Source organism: Meriones unguiculatus, chromosome 11 (assembly GCF_030254825.1).
Source record: "Meriones unguiculatus strain TT.TT164.6M chromosome 11, Bangor_MerUng_6.1, whole genome shotgun sequence".
NCBI lineage: Eukaryota > Metazoa > Chordata > Mammalia > Rodentia > Muridae > Meriones > Meriones unguiculatus.
In genome coordinates, this window is record NC_083359.1 from 27,894,691 (window position 1) to 27,916,629 (window position 21,939).

At 37.5% G+C, this 21,939-nt stretch overlaps 1 protein-coding gene across 3 annotated transcripts in view; it reads left to right on the forward strand.

Annotated features, from left to right (window-relative positions):
* Window positions 1–21,939, forward strand: part of Gabrg2 (gamma-aminobutyric acid type A receptor subunit gamma2) — a 101,896-nt gene that overhangs the window by 25,587 nt on the left and 54,370 nt on the right. For 2 of the 3 annotated variants that reach the window (XM_060363844.1, XM_060363845.1), the window contains exons 2-6: window positions 4,044–4,195; window positions 5,883–5,950; window positions 9,813–10,033; window positions 12,442–12,524; window positions 15,263–15,400. In XM_060363844.1, coding sequence (XP_060219827.1) covers window positions 4,044–4,195; window positions 5,883–5,950; window positions 9,813–10,033; window positions 12,442–12,524; window positions 15,263–15,400 — 662 coding nt within the window. The remainder of the gene's footprint in view (window positions 1–4,043; window positions 4,196–5,882; window positions 5,951–9,812; window positions 10,034–12,441; window positions 12,525–15,262; window positions 15,401–21,939) is intronic. The other variant, XM_060363846.1, reaches the window with a different exon arrangement.

Here is a 21,939-nt window from a genome sequence, read left to right on the forward strand (position 1 = left end):
GGCCATCCACTGGAGCATAGACAACTTAGACAACTTAGCAGCTGCTGTATCACCAAACAAAAATGATACTTCCTTCCTCAGTAGTTACCAGTTGACAATAGCACTTCAGAGACAGGGCTTCATTAGACCTTTCCCTATCTGTGCTAACATTTTAGATAGCTAGGTTATCCTTAAGTAACCACAGCCTCTGTGAGTTCATGATTGTTATAGCCATGTAATTTCCAGAAAAAAAATCACAGCTCTTCTTCTTATCCTCCAGCTTTCACACTCATTTTTATTTTTCATTATTGTTATTATTATTATTATTAATTATAATTTATTCACTTTGTATCCTGGCTGTGGCCCCTACACTCATCTCCTCCTGGTCCTATCCTCCCTTCCTCCTCCCCCTCTATATCCCTGCCCTTGTCAACTAATAGGGGAGGTTCTCCTCCCCTACTATCTGAGCCTAGCCTATCAGGTCTCATCAGGACTGTCTGGATCCTCTTTCTCTGTGTCTTAGTAAGGCCACCCCTCCAGGCAACTGAGTTCATGCCAGTGACTGTCCCTGCTCTCTTTACTAGGGAACCCACATGGTGACTGAGCGGCCTAAGGACTACATCTAAGCAGGGAGTCAAGGTCCTCTCCATGCATGGTCCTTGGTTGATTTATCAGTCTCTGTGGGATCATCTTCCAGCTTTCACCTTTTTTTTTTAATTTTTTTTTTGTCCTTTCTTCTGTGATGTTTCCTTAGCAGCCTCTGGGATAATGGGTGGGAAGGTTGTTAACAAATATTTTGTGCTCAAAGCCAAACATTTATAATCACTTTCTCCATTTGATGACCAATTGTGAGTTTCTGCACTAACTACTGACTGCCTCTGGGAAAAGAAGCGTCTCTGACCAGAGGTGAGAGCAGCCTAAGTCTGTGGGTGTAAACATAATCTTCAGGAAACGGTTTCACAACTTATGGAAACAGCGATATTAGTTTCCGCTCTAGGACCTGTCACTTCCCAGCAATGGACTTTTGACAAGGAATATGGTACGAGGAATCCCCTCCAGGAGAAGACCACAAATCAATCAGAAAACATGCAGTTACCCCAAAAGAGTAACTGGTAAACAGAGGTACATCACTGTAGCAGCAGGCATATCTTCTTGGCAGATCAGTATGGGCAAAATGTGTGGTATCTTTAGCCATAAAAGCCTTATCATGTGGATATGGTGATCAACTGTAAAAGCGGTTTTGATTTACTCTGATGAGTGGATGAGATGAGAGCTTTTTAAAGGAGACCAGGGTGGGAGCATGGGGTTGGGGAGGGAATGAGGGAGCGGGATTCAGCTGGGACACAGAGTTAACAAAATGTAACTAAAAAGAAAAATTAAATAAAAAAATTAAAAAAAAAAAAGCTCCTTCTGAACTCTCACTGACTGGTTCAACTCAGCTGTTCTGGCCCCAAATCCTCTGACTGATTCAACCTGGTTCCTCTTGGCTTCTGATTGAATTGCTCTTCATTGGGTTAAACTAATTCTGGCAACATGTTTAAATCTTCTGGCTCCTCATTCTCTCGTCTTTTTGTCTTCACCTTTGTTTAACTTGTTCTCTCTGCAACCTTTCTTGGTAAAACTGTCGCAGTAAAAAAGAAAACTCTCTTCTTTCTCTGTACTGATCTTGTTTTCCTTTCTATGTTTTTTTAATTTAATTGGTTATTCACTTTACATAATCAATGTTAGCCCCCTCCCTCCTCTCCTTCTGGTTCTTTCCTCTCTGTCCATCCCTCATCCCCCTATCTCTCGGAAAAGTGGAGACCCTCACCACTGCAAACCCACCCCAGCACATTCAGACTCATTAGGACTGTGTAATTCCTCCTTCACAATGTTATGGCAAGGCAGCCATGCCCAGGGTGAAGTGATCTAAAACCATGCATCAGAGACCTTGTCAGATTGGGGTCTGTCTCTGTGCTGCTCTTAAGTAGGTTTTCTTTCCTGTCCTGTTCTCCCGAGAGCTGGGCACTCCCTATCTCTGACTCATTCTGTCAAATCTTTATGTACTTCTTCACTTTGTCTACCCATCAAGTAGTCACTTTCAAACACGTTGCTTCCTTCCATAAACTAACCTTACCTTCATAGTTAACTGACAATATGTAGATGTCAAAAACTGTAGGACAGTGGTGACTGAGCCTTTAATGTTGGTAGAAAAGAAAGAGGTGATGTTAGTGCTGACTCTGGAAACATCACCTTCTTCCTTTTCTACAACATTAAAAAACATAGTCACCATTATCCTACATTTTTGGACACCTACATATTGTTGATTGTCTATTTTCTGTATATGTGTATATGCACATTTACAGTGATACATACATATGTACATATACACATGTATTTCAATTACATACAAATGTTTTATTTCTCCATGTTGTGTCTATAAATATATCAGTAACTGGTACGATTGAAGGAAGGTGAAATTTGACATGAAGAGAAAACGCATGTCTGAGCAGGTACAGCCTTCTGCCACTCAGCCTTCTGACTCTAGCTTGATCCCAGCAACCACACAGCAGAAGGAGAAAACAGACTACCATGAGTTGTTTTCTGATGTTCCCACAAGCACTGGCCACCACAAGTGTGCCATGACACACTTTCCTACCCCTAATTAAAAAACCTCCCCAAATAAATTTAATAAAAATTATAAAACTATATACATTCAGTTCAGAATGGCTATCTGCTATGTAACAATATCCATTCTGTGATCTGAAAGACTAAGATAAGAAGGAAGGAGAGGAGGACTATCAGTGGACTTGGGGAGGGGCATGCGTGAAGAAAGGGGAGGGAGGATGGGACTGAGAGGGGAGGAGGGAGGACCTAATGGGGGGATACAAAGTGAATAAACTGTAATTAATAAAACTAAAAAATTTAATTATAAAAAACCTTCCCCAAATAAATGTAATAAAAATTATAAAACTATATACATTCAGTTCAGAATGGCTATCTACTACGTAACAATATCCATTCTATATCAAATTAGGAAAATAAAACTATAGCTAATAATGGTTTGTGAGTCTTCGTAAATTAACTTTTTACATTCCTCACATTTTATCTCAAAGTACAGATTTCTGGAGTGCTAATAAAAGTAAATGGAAAAAGTCTGGAAAGTACATTTTCCTAGAACTGGAAAAATGCAATAATTTTTCAGGTGGGAGAGAAGAAGCTAGAACTTGGAGCAGGAAAGATAAAAATCACTAGGTTCAATTTCATCTTCAAAATCCATTCCTCACTTCTATTCCCAACAGGTTTCAGCATACAATACTGACAGCTTATACTCCTGTGACTATTTGACCAATCAAAACCATTTTATTCATATGACTACAGCACACCCAGCATCCCTGTGATGTTCCAGCTTAGTGACTATTGCTGTGACAAAGGGAGAACTAAAGTCTGCTACTGCATTTTTCTTCATAGTGCCAGTCGCTTAACAACTAAAGATAAATGGATGACTCTAGTCTTCAGAGCAAGGACATGGAGAAAATACACATCGTGTAGCCTGAGGACAGAAAAAGGCAGTAAGCCTGAACTCTCCTCAGTGACTCAACTGGGGGAGGAGGGGCTGGTCTGAGGACTGTGGGAGTGAATCTAATTATCACCGTCTTACTTTCATTAATAGGTTGGAATAAGTTCACTTCTCAAAGGAGTAAGAAGGAGACATCAGGGCAAAATTATTAGGCAGCACTACAACAAAATTTAAATATCATGTTCACATTTTTTTAAATGTTCTTTGTGAGGTTGGGCAGGTGGGTGAGAAGAACATCAAATATAGAAATGTGAAAATAAATGACAACTCATGGCTTAATTATAGATGGGAGGGCAGAGCACTCCGGAAAACTGGAGGAAACTTTTAATATATTTTGATCTCCATCTGCACAGTTTGCTTGGTTAGAGTAAACATCAGGTAAACCTTTTGCTGTGTTTCTACATTCCTATCCTGACTCATTCCTGCTTTACTCTGGCTTGTTTATGGTAGAAATCAACCCACCAGTGATCTATGTGTTTTGTGACCAGTATTTTTGTTTTCTTAGCTTCACTAGTCAAAAATCAGATGATGATTATGAAGACTATGCTTCTAATAAAACATGGGTGTTGACTCCAAAAGTCCCCGAGGGCGATGTCACTGTCATCTTAAACAACCTGCTGGAAGGGTATGACAACAAACTTCGCCCTGATATAGGAGGTATGGAGAAGCTTTGGATTCTGAGGTGTGGAAGGGGCTTGCACCAGATCTAGTCACTAAATTACAATAACATATCAGCATATCTCAAGAACCAGAAAGGTGTAAATTATAATATTATAATTTTCAATATAAAGAAAAGGCATGCCTGGCAGTGGTGGGACATGCCTTTAATGTCAGGTCTAGGGAGGCAGAAGCATCTGGATCTCTGAGTTTGAGTCCACTCTGGTCTAGAGAATGAGTTCTAGGACAGGAAGAAGAGAGAAACATCGTCTTGAAAAAACAAAAAACAAAAAACAAAAACAAAAACAAAACAAAACCACTAACAAGTACCAAAACAACAACAAAACAAAAACAACAACAAAACCCTCTAAAAGAGAGAGAGAGAGAAAGAAAAAGTATATAAGTCAAATTCAAGCCTGGGACTGCAATGGTGAAGCTTAAAATCTTCTAGATATTTTCCTCGGTATTTTAAATATTTTATTTTAAAAAGTGGCAAATTTTTATGTAATAGCACCAGAGAGAAGAAAATGAAGACTAGCAGAGAGGCTATTGGATAAATATAAGTATATAGCAACCAGATGAAAATTTTAGTAGCGGCGTTAGCAATAAGCACTATTTGGGATCACACTGACAGATGGGCCAAACTAGGCTAAGCTAAGCAGAGTCTGATAGCCTCTTATTATACTACAGAATCAGCACCCGAGCTAAGAGAAAACTTCATAGCAACAGAAAAGAAAAAGAGAGAGGGTCAAATATCATAAGGCTTAATGTTTGAGCTTAGAATTGGCCCATTCACTTTTGTCTAGATATTACGTGTCTAAGTAAGATTCACCAACCCCAGGGTCAAGAGACAGGAAAGTAACCTCACTCACAGGAAGGCAAGGATGTGGATGTCAGTGTTGATGAAGAATCCCATCTGCTACAGAGAGTTTGGTCATGGTACTTTCAAGGAACATGAAAAAAATATATATATGAGAAAATAAAATGTGCTTGAAATGAAGCCCAGAACCATCTCACGTATCTTTTGCTCATTAAATGGTAAATTAAGATAAGTCACAGTCATTTGGTCTTGAATGTTACACAACCTATTTTTTTTTAAATATTAGTCCTGTCTGACAGATGGGTGTGTAATAGGCTCTCTTAGAGTTTTCTTCTATCCACACAGTTACAGCACTGAGAATGTCATTGGGGAAGACTTTGATTTGGTGTTGGCTAGAGATGTGTGAGGGCAGAGTTGGTAATAAAAATATCAACAATAATGTTACATTATTGTTGTTTCTGTCAACTTTTAAAACCTTAAGTTCCCCTGTCACTCATTAATCACTTTCCTCTATACATCAGTCAAATGGGGTCAGGAGGCAAAAGCAGATTTTAGTACTTGGAGGAAAACAAGTGATGAAATTCAGGATATCTGAGAGATCATTGTAGGAAAGCAAACAGAAGAAAACATTCCTTGGTGTCTACTATACTGTTTTTCAAAACAACATGCTTAAAAGAGAAATATCTGTAAAAAACAAAATTGTTATGAAATGTCAATATTTGCCAGTACCAAGTTAGTTGTGAATAAATCATGTCTAATGTAGCTAAGTGACTAATGTAGGCTCTAATGTAGGCTAAGAAACAGACCAAATAAATACAATTTTGTTTCTGGCAAAACAAATACATATTCTAACAATTTTCTTTGCAGTGAAACCAACGTTAATTCACACAGATATGTATGTGAACAGCATTGGTCCAGTGAATGCTATCAATATGGTGAGTTATGTAATTTAATTGTCTGTGTTTAGCTTGGGAATAATAAGTGACAAATATCTAAAGGGAATTGAGACTTTGAAAGGAAAAGACAATATTACGGTCCTATTTTTTGCCATGTATTGAACTTGTTTAAAATTTGAAGATTTTGGTCATAAAAATCAAACATGGTTATATGTGAAATTAATGTTTGTAATTGTGATATAATATTGACTCAACTATCATGGTATACCTGTCAAGTGCTGCCTACAATAAAAAATGAAATTCCTCTACATTTTCTAAGATTGATGATATAGAAATAAAATAATAGTTTGCTTCAAGCTCAAGTGTTTCTCAGAGCAAATATTACATATTTACAATATTTTTAGCCAAATAAGGTATGAAAAACTAGATTGAAAATCTAATATGATACTATAAGGGAATAAACTTATAGTATATTTTAATATAAATAATGTGGTAAATATAGTAAAAAACAAATGTTAAAATAACAGCAGAAAAATACTATTTCAATACACAGTATAATATAGTATAATATAATGAATTATGGTGATTTTATGAATTAAAATTGGTATTTACCATGAAAAAATAAATTTGTTTTAAGCTATATTGGTATAGAGACACAGATAGAATGACATAAAATTACAGTTATTCTTATTACTTACATAACCATGAAAATAATTCTCAGATGTTACAACCTTAGCATTCTGACACAAAGTATAAATATTTAAAGACAGTGTGTAAGTAATAATTGAGCTTTGTCCTTGCTGGCAGTGTATAGAAATGCAGAACTTCGCTTTGGATCAAAATGATGGTCTCTGGAAACTGTCCTTTAGTTCTGTGAAATTCTAGTTTTTAAGACCTTTGCATTTTCGTTTTCAATTTGTTTGGTTCTAAAATATGTCCAAATTTATTGCACATTTTATTTTTTAAACTCAGTGTTAAATAGTTGAAGAAGAGTTCATAAAATTGGTGGTTCTCCCATTACTTAAAATCGTCCAGCAAGAGAGCTAAGCTCTGCAGGAGTTGGTAGGGCATGCGCTGTGGTCTCCACAGTGAGACCCAGGAGAAGGTGGTAGGTGAGAAGAATGCAGAGCAGTGTGAAAGCAGCCGGATGTGAAGTGTAGTCCTGAAGAACCACTGCTGTCCCTGGTCCCTCATGCTTTTAAGCAGAAAACGGAGAGTGGGGTACTAGCTAACAAAGCAGGCTCTTCTGAGACATCCCTATTCTAAGAACTCTGCATTGTTTTTGTTCTGCTCTTCCTATCTTACATCATCTGATTGAAATCAAGGTATAAGCGATGCAAGGCACAAGAATGGTTATTTGGAACCATGGGGGGGGGGGGGGTTACTATATAATTCAAGATACTGTATGTTGTTGCGACAGTTGATTCTTTACGTTATTGACCTAAAGTGGTTTACTAAGTGTATTGACAAGTGAGAAGGATTTAGGCAAGAACTGACCCGGAGTAAGTGTTGCTGGAGTGCTGAAGAATACCACCAAATTAAGAGAAGGGAAAAACAAAACAACAAAACCACACATAACGGCAGCAGCAGGGAGTGTTTTTTTTTGTTTGTTTTGTTTTGCTCTTTTTTTTAAATTTTTAATCAACAACTGTAATACTGATGATGAAGTTAAAAGGACAAGAATCCAAGTATACTAGATCTTGAAGACATTTATTTATTTTTTTTTTACATTTTTTTTTCAATGCAGTTTATTCAGGAACCTTGAACAATCATCTGACCCTGGGGAAAGCCAGCCCACAGCTTAAATAGCCTCTGGGTAGCCAACCCCAGCGTGCCACGTGGGCAATGCAGATAGGTCCACATACATGGAAGCAAGCCAGATCCTCAGCCTTAGCCAAATGTGGAATTGTTCATGACAGAGAGCACTCACCATCGGGAAGGTGGAAGGCGGAAACCAGCTCCATCTTTAAGGCATAGCATTCCGCAGCTCTCTACAGTTCCCCCTTTTTGTTTTAGACGCATCAGGCAAGAGTAGAGGTCTGATCTCTGATATTAGAAATAAATTTGGACTTTGTACCGATGTTCATTTAGGTGTCATCCTGAAGGAATGGGCGGGCGTGGGAGAGTTAGCAGGCCTTCTGGTGTTGGTCTCCTTGGTTTGCCTGTGGTATATATGCAAGATTTTTTTTACATTTTTAACATGAGGATAGCAGAGACCATATAGTTAAACGTTTTTTTCCCTCAAGACTGCCTGAAAGGATTATCATCATGGATTGCTGCAGCCATGAATCATCTGAAGGAATGGGCGGGCATGGGAGCGTTAGCAGGCCTTCTGGTGTTGGTCTCCTTGGTTTGCCTGTGGTATATATGCAAGATTAGAGTCTCACAACAGCATAATGCAGCCATGATCATTCAGGCCTTTAAAGCCATTGAAGCAGGACAGTCTCCCCAAGCATGGTTGGCTACCATAAAAAGCTAAAATGTTACGCTCAGGTTGCAAGGCTAAGCACTGCACTCAGGGTCAGCCGCTTTGGACCCAGAGAAGAGCATGTCTGATTGCATGCGGGTTGATGCCTCAGGTCCCGCCTTTGAGAAAAAGGAATTGGTCAGGTCTGATGCTCTTTGGGTGGATGACACCTAAATGAACATCAGTACAAAGTCCCAATTTATTTCTAATATCAGAGATCAGACCTCTACTCTTGCCTGATGCGTCTAAAACAAAAAGGGGGAACTGTAGAGAGCTGCGGAATGCTATGCCCTAAAGATGGAGCTGGTTTCCGCCTTCCACCTTCCTGATGGTGAGTGCTCTCTGTCAGGAACAATTCCACATTTGGCTAAGGCTGAGGATCTGGCTTGCTTCCATGTATGTGGACCTATCTGCATTGCCCACATGGCACGCTGGGGTTGGCTACCCAGAGGCTATTTAAGCTGTGGGCTGGCTTTCCCCTGGGTCAGATGATTGTTCAAGGTTCCTGAATAAACTGCATTGAAAAAAAAAAAGACTGCCTGAAAATGCAGCAGCCACAGCAGTTCTCCCGTGTGCTGCCTACAGTTCTATAGGTCTGACTTTCAGGAAGTACATGCTGTTCTTTGCCTTATATTTGATAGGTGAATCATGGCATTCACCTATGATTATAACATTTAAGAAACATGTTCAATGAGAGAGATTAATTCAGCATATGAATCACTACTAATGTTTTAATAAAATCACTTTATTCTAATTAACTTATAATTAAAAGACTTGGATAGCTAAGTAAGTAAGCACTTTAATTATTTTTATCTCATTTAGAGAAATGGAATAAACAATCATAAATTCTAGTTAGGTGTTTTTCATTTTCCCTATCTATGAGGGGGAAAAGCATTTCATGTATTTTATATTTTTACAAGGGTGACCATTTGCCATCATTAGAATCCTTCTATTATAAGGCTGAACATTCAAATCTCCATTTAAGTACTTCTTGAATGCATGGAACTTTGGTTTACTCTACAATAGTGAAGCTGGGGCATTTAGTCTACTAGGAAACAATCAGCAATATTTAGTGGGGGTTAGGGTGGAATGGAAGATTTGCTATTGGTATCTGAGACACAGAGGCAGCAATAACACTAAACATCCTACAGTGAAGAGGGATGCACCCACCTTCACCTCTCCTCGCACAGGAACTGTCTTCCTGCTTTAGATATGTGTGAAGGAAACTGTCTACTACCAAGGATTGGCTATTTGGTCAGAAATAATCACTATGTGAAACGGATGTGAAAAACAGATAAAGTAGCGATCTCATCACCAAAGCTACTGTTTGTTTCAGACTTCCAAGCCAAAACAGGGCTGTCTTACATTGGCAATGAGCACAAAATTGAGAAACACAAACACTCTGAATCTTCTTTTTTTTTTTTTTTTAAACAGGAATATACAATTGACATTTTTTTTGCCCAAACCTGGTATGACAGACGTTTGAAATTTAACAGTACCATTAAAGTTCTCCGGTTGAATAGCAATATGGTGGGGAAAATCTGGATTCCAGACACCTTCTTCAGGAACTCCAAAAAGGCTGACGCTCACTGGATCACCACTCCCAACAGGATGCTGAGAATTTGGAATGATGGTCGAGTTCTCTACACCTTAAGGTATTATTTGGGGGGAAAAGAGATATTTGTTAGAAATAAAATGACAAGGCAACCCTATGCTTTTAGGAAGGAAGGAGTGATGGAAAGGAAGGGAAACATGTGGTGTTTTGCTTTCCATCTTGCTATAGTTTAAACTAGGCTAACTGTAAAATTTATATGTACAGAACTTATTGGACAGTATGTGAGAATGGACTTGGCTCTAGAATACACATCAAAGTGCTTTTTTCTGCAACAAGCACGATATTACCCCTGTTATGTTTTCATTTTAAATGTATTTAGTGAAAACAGATGTAAAATCTCGGGAGAGGTGAAGTTACTGTATTTTTCATAAAATTGACCATTAGCCATTGTTAGGTTCCTTTTGTATTATAGGGCAACTGAACCCCATTTAAGTATCTCTTAAATGCCTGGGAGTTTGGATTGCTACACAATAGTGAACCCGGCACACTCCTTGTGCCATATACAGTTCTCCCTACTTCCCACTAACTTACCCCCCACTCTTTAATGTCTATGAACTCTAATGAACTCTATGAACTCTAATGGTTCTCTACCTAACGGGTTTTCTCACTCCACACGTTTGTTAAAGTGCAATTAATGACAGGCACAATGCTAACCTTGGGGCATGATATATGTAAAATTTATTTGTATATTATCAAAATATGAATAATATAGATCCATATTGGCATGTTGTAGATACTAATAAAATATATTTATTTCTCATAATGCTTAAAATTAAACATATAAGCCATAATAATTTCAAATGGTTTGAAAGCTTTACCAGAGTTAGATCAATTAATGAGAAAAAAGCTCCAATTGCAAAAGAAAGCCATTGCATCTATTTTAGATTCATTGGTAATTTATTAAATTACTGATAAGGTAATGACTAGAATTAGAAATGTGGAAATCAAAGTCTGTATGATAAATCAGAGCACATTGTAGCTTGAGATATGCAATCATTCACCCTACTTCAAGTCTTGTTTTCATTTTTTAATGTTGTAGTCATTTTTGAGTTTATTAATTTGAGAACCCACTACAGTGTTTAATTAAAGAAGCCTCCTTGAAGTGTCAATTATGATCTGCCTAAGGCATGAAACAATGTATGTATATGTAGAGAAAGAAAGATGATTTTTAACTTAGTAGCCTATCTGGACTATAAGTGTCTCAATACATATATGCATGTGCTTGCAGAGCTATTTATTATTTCTGAATCGATATTTATATCTGCAATCTATCTGTATTATCTTTAATTATAATTACATCCCTTTAACTTTGAAAGATAATTCTAATAAAATCAAATTTAATTAAAATCTCATTTGTGAATAAAGCCAAGCTATTCTTTAAAGAATAATCATAAAGAGACAATGATTAAAGATTCCCGTTGTGAAGAGTGAAAAGTCTAAGGATACATCATAACTATGTCCTGGTCAGGTGACCTTGAATAAGTTCAAGTAATTTGGAGCCATAACAGCACTTTCTTAATATGGAAGTAGTTCTCTTCATCCAAGCCTCAGAGACAGGGAAAGATATACAGAATCATCATTAACTGCTCTATTATACCCAAACCCCTAAACTGTCCCAAATTAAAAATTATGTTGATTGGAGCACCTTTTAAATTAAATTTTATAAAATAACAGTCTTATCACTTAAGCAGTGGTATTGTAGTTTGTAAGAAATGCAGCTCAAGAACATGAACATTTTGAAAACCACCAACTATCACCATGACAGCGATGGTTTTCCACAACTCTCCAAAGGTGGGCAGAACATCTGGACGCCTTTAAATTTAAACTCCCTCCTGGAGTCTCAGACTAGGGCTTGAAACTGCACATCTTCAGGCTTTAACTTGTACAGACAGACTCACCGATGAAGGCTTTCCCAATCTCTCCCTGGTTTGCCTTTAGATAGTCCTCTTCTGTTGTAAAAGTGAACACAATTCCTTTGTGCAGCAGAGGTATTTTAAAACCCACCTATGGCAATTTTAAAAACAGCAAGTTCTTACCAACAGAAGGCTTTGTGTTAATTAGCTGATAAGATCAGAGAACTGTCAGCATTCATTTCGATGCAAACATTAAATGAGCTTAAGTTCCTAAAACAGTTTGTTCTCTTTAATAAGTTAAATATATTCACTGAGAAATCTCCAGTGTGTACAATTTGCAAAAAAAATAAGATAAAATACAAAACAAATAATCACATATTTTTTTAATAAATGGAGTTGAAGTGGATTAAGTGGTTCTTCTTGCTATGTGAAAAGTTATGCTCAGAAATAAATTTTACCTGGAACTTGAATTTGTTTTTTCCATTGAGTATTGCTTTGTATTATCCATCAGAATGTCAGATTGTTCTAGAAAGGTTGCCAGTGTGAAATGATGTCAGCATTTTTTTTTCTGTATGTTTATTGTCGTTCTAATTAGGCTGACAATTGATGCTGAGTGTCAGTTGCAATTACACAACTTCCCAATGGATGAACACTCCTGCCCCCTGGAGTTCTCCAGTTGTAAGTAATATTCTCTCTGTGCTGTGCCCTGTCACCTGTGTTCATTCTAATTGCCTTGTCAATGAATGTGATGACTCATAGAAACTACATCGTGCCATTGGGCTATGCTATTGATTCTGAAAGCTTTTTCTTTTATTGTAATTCCAAACAGCCCCAATTGACACATTCTTTGGAAAAAATGATCAAATGGGAAACTTTTAGAAAATAGACAATGGATGCCCAGACTCACTGTTGAGGAGGACTCTAAGAGCAGGCCTGGACTCAATAGATTCTATACCACCAATCTTAGTTAAAGTGTACCCCACATGAGCAATGTTCTGTTGGTATAATAAGTGTAAAAATGCATGGCATGACAACACTATCAGAGAATGAGTAATGGTTATTTTCGTCAGATAATATAACATGCCAAGAGTATCTTTGACAACTCTACAACCAAACTAAATATTAAAACTTCCACTGATACTTGAAACAAAACAGGCCTCAGTTTTCCTATTTGTTCCACATCTATGTTAGCTTATCCTTCTCTGCCTTATTTTTGGTATAACAGTTAGACACATTAAAATGGGTGTGTGAAATACTAATCATGGATCTTAACCTAAATTTGCATCAACATAATTTGTCTTCTATGAAGTCAGAGAGACTCCTAAGATCAATAAAGTCATAACCATAGTTAATTTTAAAAGACCCGTGACAAGAGGCTCTATCATCTGTTCATCACTTTAATTCCAGACATACAAATAATCATAAAACCTAATCAGAAATTTTTCCAGATTCTATCTTATTTCATATCCATCTATTTGGTTAGAATGTGTTCAGTTATAAAATTGATATTTCCTTAACTATTTTTAATGGAAAATTTGTTTTTATTTAATGGCTTTTCACTAAGTGACAGGGTTTTCAGAAATAAATTATAATCGTTCAGTGAGGGATAGGAATATCTATCTTTCTCTTCTAGCTTTCTTTAAAAAAAAATCTGGTTAGTTTTGTAATGCAACTAGCTACCTCCAATTAAATAAAATAGCATTAGCTTTTAGAAAGACGAATTCTCCTGTCTGTTATTAACCAAGTAGATTTGCTATACTTTTTAGTCAGCCTAAACTAAGGAGCAAGAAATATTTATACCACCAGGTTGCAACTGAAAATTTTCCTCTGAACCCACACACGAAGTAATGGCATTTACGTCTCCAAGAAAATCACTCACAACTACACTCTACACAGAGTGTTCCCTTATGGCACCAGCTTTTCTCATTTTCAGGGTGTCCTGTTACACATCCCCAGCAATTCTGTAGATGTCATCTTTCTGTTCTCTTTTAAAAGAGTGTACAGAGTATCACCAAAAATAAAATAAAAGTATAAAGCAAAGAACTTTTATTCAAACAGAATTTCATATTTTATAATCAATGGTTCTTTTCACTTAACATTGTTAATATAGAAACATTTGATGTAATGTTTATTTCTTCACTTATTCATTCATGTATCCATTCACATTAGAGTGAAACCAGTATGTTGCCCATGCTAGACAAACATTCTGCCACTGAGCTGTATTGTCAGCCTTGTTTTTTAATTATATTCCTATTTTACTGGGCAAAGGACAGTTGACAGTTAATTCATAAGGCTATTTTCCAATTAGAAAATATACAGTGACTATCAGTTCTATGATATAAGAATTACAATAATCTCTATTAATAATTATTTTACAAAATAGTAAAAACAAAGTCCTATTACAGCTAGGGAAATCAGACTCATAGTCATTATTTTACCCTGATCATTAGTGTAATGTTACTTTCATGAATATCATCTACTCCCCTAAGCTTTTTTGTGGGTTCCCTTTGGTATTTGTTCATACTGGCTTTAATTTTGAATTTCTATGTATCTTAAAACAGAGTCCAGAGCTAGGTGTGGTGGCACATGCCCATAATCACAGCACTCTGGGAGACAGAGGCCAGTGAATCTCTGTGAGGTTGAAGCCAGCCAGGCCTACAAAGTGAGTCCAGGATAGCCAAGGCTAAACAGAGAAAACTTGTCTCAAAAAACAAAACAAACAAAAATCTGAGTCTAAATTGCATCCTGATATAATACTATATTTTTCTCTTCTTTAATGTCTGCCACATACAATCCCTGTAATCTTAGTAATCAGGCAGATATAAGAGGTAATGAACGCAAGGTCAGCATGAGCTACTTATTTAACAATTCCTTATTCCCAAAAGCCAGACCTATACAGCAAAAAAACAAGAGACTGAACAAGTTGATATCTGATAACATAAATAGTCATGATATAGGATAGTTACTGGAGAAACTTCTTTATCGCATCTTTCTTGTTGTTTTCTATTCCTAAATGAAGCTCAAAATCATGAACTATTGGCAACTATTCAGAATGAAGTACTGTCTTACGTATCTAATAATTTTCATTTTGCTCTAGACACTTTTGAATCTTATCTCAGATGACAAATGTATGGATACAACATCTAGAACCTCGCTTGTTGTTTACATCCCAATCAATTAAAAGTGATTTTTCAAAGTCAGTTTTGACTGTGTTATTTTCAGTCTTTAGCAGCAGGATTATGATATAAATTCTGTTAATTTTCTGCAAGGCAAATTTCACCGGGCAACTCCAGGGTTCCCATATGACTTTCAGTTCTGTTCTCCCATAGTATTTACAACTTGTTAAAAGAAGACGGTTGCTACCTGTGGCCAGCCATTCACTTTCATAGTTAATGTGAGCTTTCATCTCATGGTAGATGGTTATCCACGTGAAGAAATTGTTTATCAGTGGAAGCGCAGTTCTGTTGAAGTGGGTGACACGAGATCTTGGAGGCTCTATCAGTTTTCATTTGTTGGATTGAGGAATACCACTGAAGTAGTGAAGACAACTTCTGGTAAGATGCTCTTGAAGAGCATTTTAATTCACACACAAAGTTGGCAAAGTTGTTTGATGCACATCTGTAAATGACAGTCAGAAAGATCTCGGAGCAGATAAATTTCCTAGACAAAATGATACCGGGAATTCTAATAGAAAGCTAAATATACATGTACTCTACTAATTTAAGGCAAATTGAATTTAAATTTGTTTATTAATTTATGCACTAACTTCTCAAATGAATTGCAATAATTTGTGAAAAGGACATATTTATTAGGTGCAAATTAATTTCTTCCTTTTAGAGAGTATGATTCTTAACATATTGCAATTGCAATATTTTCAATAATTACAATATTACAAATGCTTTTATTAAGTACCTGAGGACTTCATGCAATGCATTTTTTAACGTATCCACCCTTCTTGACTCCCACCCTCACCATAATTTTATTCCTTCCCACTCAACTTTGTGATTACTCTTCTTTTTTTATTTCCTTCCCCATCCAGTTTGTGCAACGCAGCTAGTATTGGGATTGTGGTTTGTACTGATGTACAGAGGTTATCCTGTCAAAGGTGCCATCATAAAACAAACAAACAAAAAGAAGTAAACAAAACACAAAACTTGAATCCTCCTCCATAGCCTACAAATGCTAATTGCTCTACATTTAAAGGATTTTTTTTTTAAATCCACTTTCCCTATCTACGTCACCATCACAATGGCTGTGTGCAAGTGTATTTTGTGTCTCCAAATCACTCCTCAATTTAATAATTTTATACTGGCTCCAAAACTGAAATTAGATAACAATCTTTACATATTGTGTAGACTTGTCTTAAGTCACAACTCCATCAGTCATGAGCTATAGCTACTGTGACATTATCTGAAATTCTCACAGGACCACTTTCTCAAATATTTCGTATTTATTAAAAGTATTACTCACTGAGAGTATGTGTATTGTATATAATATGTATGAATATATATGAACGCATGTATACATATATGTACATATGCACATAAGTATATATACATATTATATATTAAATTAGTGTGACACTTATTAAGGGCACGAAGCCACTTAATATTAAATTATTGAGATAAGATGAAATACAATATCTTTATATGAAGTCTCCTGACTTTTAATGCGAGGGGGGTCTGAATGAGAGTGGTCACCATAGACTCATGTTTGAATAATTAGTCCCCAGTTGGATGAACTGCTTAAGAAATCAGAAGGTGCACACTGGTTGGAAGAAATATGTCCTGGACAGTTAGGGTTTTTTTAAATTTTTTTTAAATTTTTTATTTAACTTTTATTAATTACACTTTATTCATTTTGTATCCCCCCATAAGCTCCTCCCTCCTCCCCTCCCGGTCCCACCCTCTCCCCCCCCCTCTTTCTGCATGTACGCCCCTCCCCAAGTCCACTGATAGGGGAGGTCCTCCTCTCCTTCTTTCTGATCTTAGTCTATCAGTTCTCATCAGAAGTGTCTGCATTGTCAGGGTTCTAGGTTATCTCCATGAATAGCCCTTGGTTGGAGTATGAGTCTCTGGGAAGTTCCCTGTGTTCAAATTTTCTTGTTCTGTTGCTCTCCTTGTGGAGTTCCTGTCCTCTCCAGCTCTTACTATTTCCCACTTCTTACATAAAATTCCATTCACTCTGCCTGTCAGTTGGCCATCAGGTTCAGCATCTGCTTTCACAGTCTGCATGGCAGAGGCTGCCCTCTGTGGCAGGTTCCGAGGTTATTTCCTGTCTTCTTCTTCTGGCTTTCAGAGGTCCTCTGTAGCAGGTTCCTAGGTTGTTTCCTGTTTCCTTTTTCTTCTGATGTCCATCCTCTTTGCCTTTCAGGATGGGGATTGAACATTTTAGTTAGGGACCTCTCTTTTGCTTAGTATGTTTAGATCTGGACAGTTAGTTTTATGTCAACTTGACACAAGCTAAAGCCATGTGAGAGGAAGGAGTCTTAACTGAGAAAATGTTTCAATAAGTTTGGGCTATAAGCAAGACTGTAGGGCATTTTTGCAATAACAATATATTTGGGAGGCTCCAGCCAATAAAGTCAGTACCGTCAGTGAGCTGGCGGTCCAGTGTGCTGTACAAAAGCAAGCTGAGCAAGTCATGAGGAAAAAGCCAATAAGTAGCATTCCTCCATGGCTTGTCCACCCCTGCCTCCAGGTTCTAGCCTAGATTGATATCTTGCCTTAGCTTCCTTCAACAGAAGTGTATGCAAGCCAAATAAAGCCTTTCTTCTCAATAAATAGGTTTTGTTTGTTTGTTTGTTTTGTGTGTGTGTGTGTTTCATCAAAACAATAGTAACCCTAACTAATGCAAGGTGTGCCATGTGGTCAGGCTTTCAGATTTCAAAAGCCTGCAGCATTCCGGTTAGCTCTGCCTCGTGATAGATAGCATATCGACATTCAAGTGCTCAGTTACTATTCCAGTGTAATGTCTGCCTGCCAACTTCCTCAATCCCAAACATAATGCCCATGGACTCTCCCTCTAAAACTGTAACCTCCTAGTAAACTCTTTGATAAGATACTTTTGCCATAGTGTCTTAGCAAAGTAATATAAAAGTAATTAATATAGATGGTATTTTATTGGTTGAAATTTTTCCATGGGAACAAATTTGGTGTATTTTTAGATGAACATTTCATATGTGAAGGTTGCTTGAACTCTGAAAAGCTGAATGCATACTATGTGCAGAGCATTCCATTAACTCAATGTTGTTATACCAAGTTAAATATGTCCCCATTTCAGACATGGACATTATGTTCTCTCCTTACTTGCTATCGATATTAAGGCAAACCATGAATTATGTGCCTAAGTGTTGATCAGATTTCCAATGGTACCTGTAAAAATTTTTTTGTACTGAGTAATTCGGAAGGTGCCTTATCTGTTGCTCAGAGATGAATAGATTCAGGAACTAAACAAAACTGAAATTCAGAACTCAGCAATCCATACTCTTCTCAAAACTCAAGAAGCAGCTGGTCCTTGCCTGGCTTTCATCACCTACCTGTTTCCTCTAAAGCATCTTTTGTTTTAGTTGAGTAAGCACAAAGGTCAAAGCAATGCATAGAAAGGTGGCCTTCTGTTCCTCCATTCACAGGAATCCTGATCATCATGTACTAGAACGTTGCTTTTCATTTGGTTCAGGCAGAAAAAAAAATACCAAGACTACCTTTGAACTAAAGCCTTCCTTCTATAAAAGTAATATAAAAATAATCTCCAGTTGTTATCTCTTCCAGAAAGAGAAACTGGGATTAAGTTCTGCTGTATATTCACATTTCTATATTTGTATCAGCACCCTAAAACAGCATCCACAAACTCATGACTAGCACACATTTTGTTTAGTCATTTTGTTCCAGAGGGAGTTTAGCACAAACGGCAATACAGGAAGGCTGATTTTGCATCATAAACTCCTAGAATAACCCCCAACTCTCAATGTCACATGGATTTTGCATTTGTTAAGATACAGGTACCAGAGAGAATTATCTAATCTCTTTACACACGGAAAGAATTGCCACGGTTCCGTAAGAACATTAATCTCTCTGAGGAAATCACAAGGAAGAAAAATGCTAAGTTTGACACAATAACTTCATTTAATGATGGGTGGCTACATTTAGCATTTACAATTTTTCCTACTCCTTGTTCTTCCTTTTTGCTTTTTCTATGTCTTTTGATTTCAACAGTTTCATTGACAATAACACCTGAACTGAAAACTAGCATAAGTACCAAAAACACAGCTTGATTCTTGAAACAATTTGATTGGTCTGATGCTCTTTGGGTGGATGACACCTAAATGAACATTGGTACAAAGTCCCAATTTATTTCTAATATCAGAGATCAGACCTCTACTCTTGCCTGATGCAACTAAAACAAAAAGGGGGAACTGTAGAGAGCTGCAGAATGCTATGCCTTAAAGATGGAGCTGGTTTCCGCCTTCCACCTTCCTGATGGTGCGTGCTCTCTGTCACGAACAATTCCACATTTGGCTAAGGCTGAGGATCTGGCTTGCTTCCATGTATGTGGACCTATCTGCATTGCCCACGAGGCACGCTGGGGTTGGCTACCCAGAGGCTATTTTAAGCTGTGGGCTGGCTTTCCCCAGGGTGAGAAGATTGTTCAAGGTTCCTGAATAAACTGCATTGAGAAGAACAAAAAAAAAAAAAAAAAGATCAGAAAGAAGGAGAGGAGGACCTCCCCTATCAGTGGACTTGGGGAGAGGCATGCATGCAGAAACGGGGGGAGGGTGGGACCAGGAGGGGAGGAGGGAGGAGCTTATGGGGGGATACAAAAGGAATAAAGTGTAATTAATAAAATCCAGGATAAAATAATTGGTGAAAGGCTGACAGTTCAGGCTGAAGAGAGTGATAGACAGATGTAGACAACACAGAATGGAATGTCAAAACCTTCTGTAATGCCAGTGGGTTATCTATAATTTTGGTTAGAGGAAGAGATTAATTTAATTATTAGGAGAAAGGTGACTGATATCAAACCCCAATATGTTTTTGTTGATATCAAACTAACATAAAAAATGCCCAGAGTATTCCAAGATCTGGTGACACCCATGTTTTTGGAGGTGAGTTCTGTGTACTACTTTAATGATGGTTGTTCATTTTTAGAATGCTGGAAAACCGTGTGGGAGGACAGAGCAGAGTGGTTTCTGGCTCATCATGGCTGAATTTGAAACCGTATGCTCAGTATTATTTTTCTTTAAATTAGCTTTCTGTATTTTTAGCGAAATGAATGTCTTTTTTTAATTAGCAAAAGTAGCGGTCAGGATCAATTACTATGAATAGAAGTTCCTATAAAGCATAACTAATAAATAAATATTATATGTATATATTTATGAATATATATATATATTTGTGATCTCCAAAATTAGTATGTTGAAAGAGAGGAAGAAAAAGTAGAATGTACTACAATTAGCACCAAAGCTTATATCCCTCCTTTTTATAAGAAAAGGTAGAGAACTTTGTAAAGGGAAGAATTCCTCTCCCATTAAGCCATTACTTCTTCATACTTCTTGCATTTACTTTCTTGAATCATCTTATTTACTATCAGTATCTGTGTGCCATCCCTTGAGGACAATATTTTTCTGGGTGATAGATTAGTGTAGCACTTAGTAAGTATCTTCGATTTTGTCACTACATCATCATGAATCCTGATCTAAGAATCCTCCTTTCAAACTCCATCTCTTCTTAATGGTTCATTATCTGGCTGCAGCAACACTGTGGCCCCCATGAGGCAGGCATGAACACTCAGAGTCATGTCACTGCCTCCCACACCTAATGATTCATGAAGGCACTTGTGCCTCTGAAATCTCTTGTGTAACTGTCCTCCTTTCTGTTGCCATTGCCACTGTCCTAGTTCACAAATTTGTCTGTTCTTATCTGGACTATGTCGGCAGCTTATTAAGGCATGTCTCTGCTGTCGGCCTCTCTCCTCTAAGGTGTGCCTTGCAAATTAAACAAAAAGCAACAGAATGTCTTGAACACACAGCATGGTCCAGAATTCACTCTGTGCAAATGGCTGTATCGATTCCCCAAATCATGGTACTAGCTACAGTTACCAGTGATGCTGATATCTTGGTCAGTGACTTGAGGGTTTCATTTTTTTGTGAGGATCTAATGCATGTACAGGGTATAAATTTCATGAGTCTGCTCCCAGACACTACTTATTACACTAATTTGCTCCCCTGCTGGTGCTGTGAGCCCTTGATATGCAAAGCCCAGCATACATCAAGAATGAAACAAATTCATTCAAACTAACACTATTCTCTCTAATACTTGAAATCCCAGCATTATGCCACTTTCAGCATTGTTTTCTGTAGTTTCTCAGCTTGTCACGAAATTTACCTGTTAATATATGCCTGAAATGATTTTGCTTATTTTTAAATTTATTTTTTATTAATTACAGTTTATTCACTTTGTGTCCCAGCTGTAGCCCTCTTCCTCAGCCCTCCCAATTCCACCCTCCCTCCCTCTTCTTCTCCCATGCCCCTCCTCAAGTCCACTGATAGGAGAGGTCCTCCTCCCTTTCCCTCTGACCCTAGCCTATCAGACCTCATCAGGACTGACTGTATTCTCTTCCTCTGTGGCCTGGAAAGGCTGCAACCCACCCAGAGGCTGGTGATCAGAGAGCCGGCCACTAAGTTCATGCCAGAGACAGCCCCTGTTCTCTTTACTAGGGAACCTACATGGAGACTGAGTCTATGGGCCACATCTGAGCAGGAGTTTTAGGTCTTCTCCATGCGTGGTCCTTGACTGGGATATCAGTTTCCACAGGGGCCTGTGGGGCAAATGGGATAGTCATCTACATTTTTTGAAAGTACATTCCACTTACTAATTTCTCTCTGTGTGTATGTGTGTGTGCATGTGCTACATTGTGCATGTTGTGGTAAATTTAGCACATGGGAGTTGGTTCTCTCCTTTTCAACATGGAAGTCCTGTGGATCAAACACTCACAAAGCTTACCATCTTCTCACAGGTCCCATCCAAAATGTCTTTTCTGTGCCTATATATCTTAAACAAATGCCTGATTCTCCTTATTGTTTTTTTGGTTTGTT